Source organism: Leptopilina heterotoma, unplaced genomic scaffold (assembly GCF_015476425.1).
Source record: "Leptopilina heterotoma isolate Lh14 unplaced genomic scaffold, ASM1547642v1 Lhet_17, whole genome shotgun sequence".
Classification (NCBI taxonomy): domain Eukaryota; kingdom Metazoa; phylum Arthropoda; class Insecta; order Hymenoptera; family Figitidae; genus Leptopilina; species Leptopilina heterotoma.
The window spans coordinates 1,469,680-1,472,982 of record NW_025110886.1 but is presented as its reverse complement, the minus strand read 5'-3'; the positions used below and the strand labels follow the sequence as shown (position 1 = coordinate 1,472,982).

The 3,303-nt window shown below is 36.9% G+C and overlaps 1 protein-coding gene across 1 annotated transcript; it reads left to right on the top strand.

The window, feature by feature from the left end:
- Positions 1-334: 334 nt before the first annotated feature.
- LOC122499619 lies at positions 335-2,638 on the top strand. The gene is made up of 2 exons (XM_043608068.1): positions 335-1,965; positions 2,063-2,638. Exons 1-2 carry the CDS (start codon positions 757-759, stop codon positions 2,267-2,269), a joined length of 1,416 nt encoding a protein of 471 aa, XP_043464003.1. The 5' UTR covers positions 335-756; the 3' UTR covers positions 2,270-2,638.
- Positions 2,639-3,303: the final 665 nt, after the last annotated feature.

The following is a 3,303-nucleotide window of genomic DNA, read 5'->3' as shown; positions in this document are numbered from 1 at the left end:
GAGAAATCAAAAGCACACTACGATCTGAAAGCTCGGCCTTCTAACGTTAAGATCGGCGATAAGGTATATACTTATAAGGAAGTAAGGTCCAATAAATTCGACTCCCGTGCTAATGGTCCATATTCTGTGGTCGGATTGACCGAGAATAATAATGTGGTTTTAGAAGATGAGACTGGCGAGAGGTTCGTCAAACATAGAGATAAGATAATGGTTGCCCATCTGTAACCATTATCTTCCACCAAAATCATTATAATAAAAAAAAAAAAAAAAAAAAAAAATTTGTTTTAGATACAACAATGATGACAACACATTGGCCCTTGAAGTTTCTGTATTTCCTTCCCATCCTGATGACATATGCAAAATTCGAGGATCAGGATAGCCTACGGATGCATGGAGAAGGGTACGACATTACCCCAGTAATTGTCAGCAGTGGGATTTATTTCGAGCACGTTTTTTGAATTGAGAGTAAGACGGAGCGTGCCATTACTTGGAATTTTGGGAAAGATTGCTGGACCAGTGGCCGGTGTCCTAAATTACGACGACGGGGAACGCTACGACGCCGAAATAAGAGAGCTAAACGAGGCACAAACCAACCTCTCACATTTAGTAGGGAAGCAGACCCATGTTATTCGATCTCAGTTAGATACTCTCCACTCTCAGTATCAACATCATGATGCTCGAATTGAACAGATTGAACAAAAATTGAGAAACCTATCATCCACAATTAATGACATCGTATCACCAAAAGAGGAATTAATGCGAAGAGGAATAGTGTCATCCATCTTATCAGGAATAAAACTAGGTCTGGACCACAACATACGAATTACATCCACCATGCTGGATGCAATACATGACGCTCGGAAAGGTCGACTACACCCAGGAATAATCTCATCACAACAACTGGAGCCTATTCTCCGAGATATTCAGGACAACCTAACGCAAGTCCGTTTTCCTCTGCCCGGTCCTAGGGTTAGCATCGACGAATTAATCAAAATAGCGACGACCTCTATTTGGTGCGAGATCGAAAACATAAAGATACTCATTGATATTCCATTATTGGAGGAGTACCGCTATCAAGCGTTCAAGATTCATCCCCTCCCTACCATACAAAAGGACTTAGGTAGTGGAAAACAAAGAGCATACGTGAATTCAAAATACAACTACCTCGTTGTCGATGACGCAAAGCGAACTTACTTGTTTCTTAGTGAAAAGGAGTGGGGAAGTTGCCGAACCACCGCAGCTTATCATGCTTGTCTGGAAGGCGTGCCCATCTACGAACTTCACGAACGACCCTCATGTGAACCTATGCTTCTCCTTAAACCAACTATCGAAGCCATGAAATCCTATCCAATCAGAATAACATCAAATCTGAATTCTTACTGGACACCGCTAAGAACACTGGCCTCCTGGCTCTATTCTTTTGCAGGACCGGAGATTGTCACTATCTCTTGTCATTCTATGAACCCAATCAACCTAAATTTAACTGGAACCGGAATAATGAAGTTAGATCCAGGATGTTTTGCGCGAACCGAAGATGTCACCATTCCAGCCAATCCTGCGCAAAAAGGACAATCTGAGCTGATTTATGGAGCTGAATTGCACCTGAACCTATTAGAAATCTCGCCTCTTGTATCCACACACGCCAACCTAGCTCTGACCTTAGAAGAACAACAAGCAGAATTGAGTAACACCAAATCAATAACGTCTCACTTCGACGCCAACTCCAAAACACTCGACGAGTTGGAACAAGAACTACAGGATTTCGCAATACAACGACATTTTAAAAGCAAACAGGCCACTTTAGTTTATGGATCATATGGAGGATTGGCCCTAATTGTTGTCTTTATTCTGCTGTATGTCTGCAGGAAGCCTATATTAAATGGAGTCAATACCCTTCAAAACACTGTAAATCCCAAACGAGGACAAGTCAAACTTGAGACCCATTTTCGACCCCAGCCGCCGGAGGTAAACGAGAAAATCATTAAGTCTAAGATCAATGAAACAACGCCTCCGACGGATCTCACCAGTATCAAAGTGCCAAATTCAACCTTAACTGCTGCAGGACCATCGGACGAGAAACAACCGACCGACCAAGGATCAAAAGAAATCTTTAAGACATCAATACCACAGAAGAACGAGTCATCCGAAGGATGTATGCCAACTACATCCAAGTTCACATATTTATCATCACCGAAATCAGTTGTCACATTACCAATACAAGGACTACAACCAGTGTAACCGTAATGTGGTAAGAATGTGCAATTATTAAGGTAAGAGCAGCAATGATTTACGTAGGAAAAAAAATCTGCGGCATGAAATAATAATATCTCATTAGCAAGGGCACCTCGTCATCGGTCTAACCGATAGGAGCTAAAAGCCATTTCACTAACTGCCGACTGAAGCGCCCTTAAGTGCCCGTTCTCCCTTCTACCACACAACCAAAGGTACCCGCTCTCAGAAGAATAAACTTATGAAGGCGAGTGCCCGTGGCTTGCAGCAGTGTTAGGTCAACACGTTATCATTGCTGATCATTGCCAAATAATTCATTAATGTAACATACATGAGATTTTCCTCACTTGTTCCAAATATAGTGATGTGTTCAATTAATTAATATTTCGTAATATTAGTATATTGATATGGACGTGATTGCTATATAATTGTTATATATATGTGTATATATGTATATATATGTATGTATGTACATATATGTAACTTATTGTATCATTGTAATATTATTATAATAATTATATGGTAATTAATGTAATAATAATAATAATAATAAAATAAATAATTAATAATATATGGGTGACGATACGTCATAATTATTATAGTGATATATATATGTATATATATATATATACGTATATATATCTACATGGGTATAAACCATACGGTATAAAAGCGGGATTAATTAATCAAGTAAAATTTCAATCATGGGATAATTATATTAAAAAAAAAAAAGAAAAAAAAAAAAAAAAAAACACAACAAAACGAAACAAAAACAAATAAATAAAATTTTAAATAATAATATAGGTATGGACACAATTAGTATGTGTGCTTTTAATATTACATATATCGAATAGGAATTTCTATAAAATTAAAAATCTAACAGTTTTATCACTTTCACTCATAAAAATAAATACAATAAATGAATAATAATAATAATAAATAAACATTATAGTATTATTAAAACAACACATTACTATTATTCTTAAGGGGTGTTTCAAAGGGTTAAAATTTATTAATCTTGAATTTTATTTTTTTTTACACTAAGCAAATTTGTATGATAATTATATCACTCAC

Coding starts and splice junctions, on each gene's coding strand:
- LOC122499619 (XM_043608068.1), top strand. CDS start 757: ATGCGAAGAGGAATAGTGTCATCCATCTTATCAGGAATAAAACTAGGT. Junction 1,966..2,062: donor TTCGACCCCAGCCGCCGGAG/GTAAACGAGAAA, acceptor TAACTGCTGCAG/GACCATCGGACGAGAAACAA.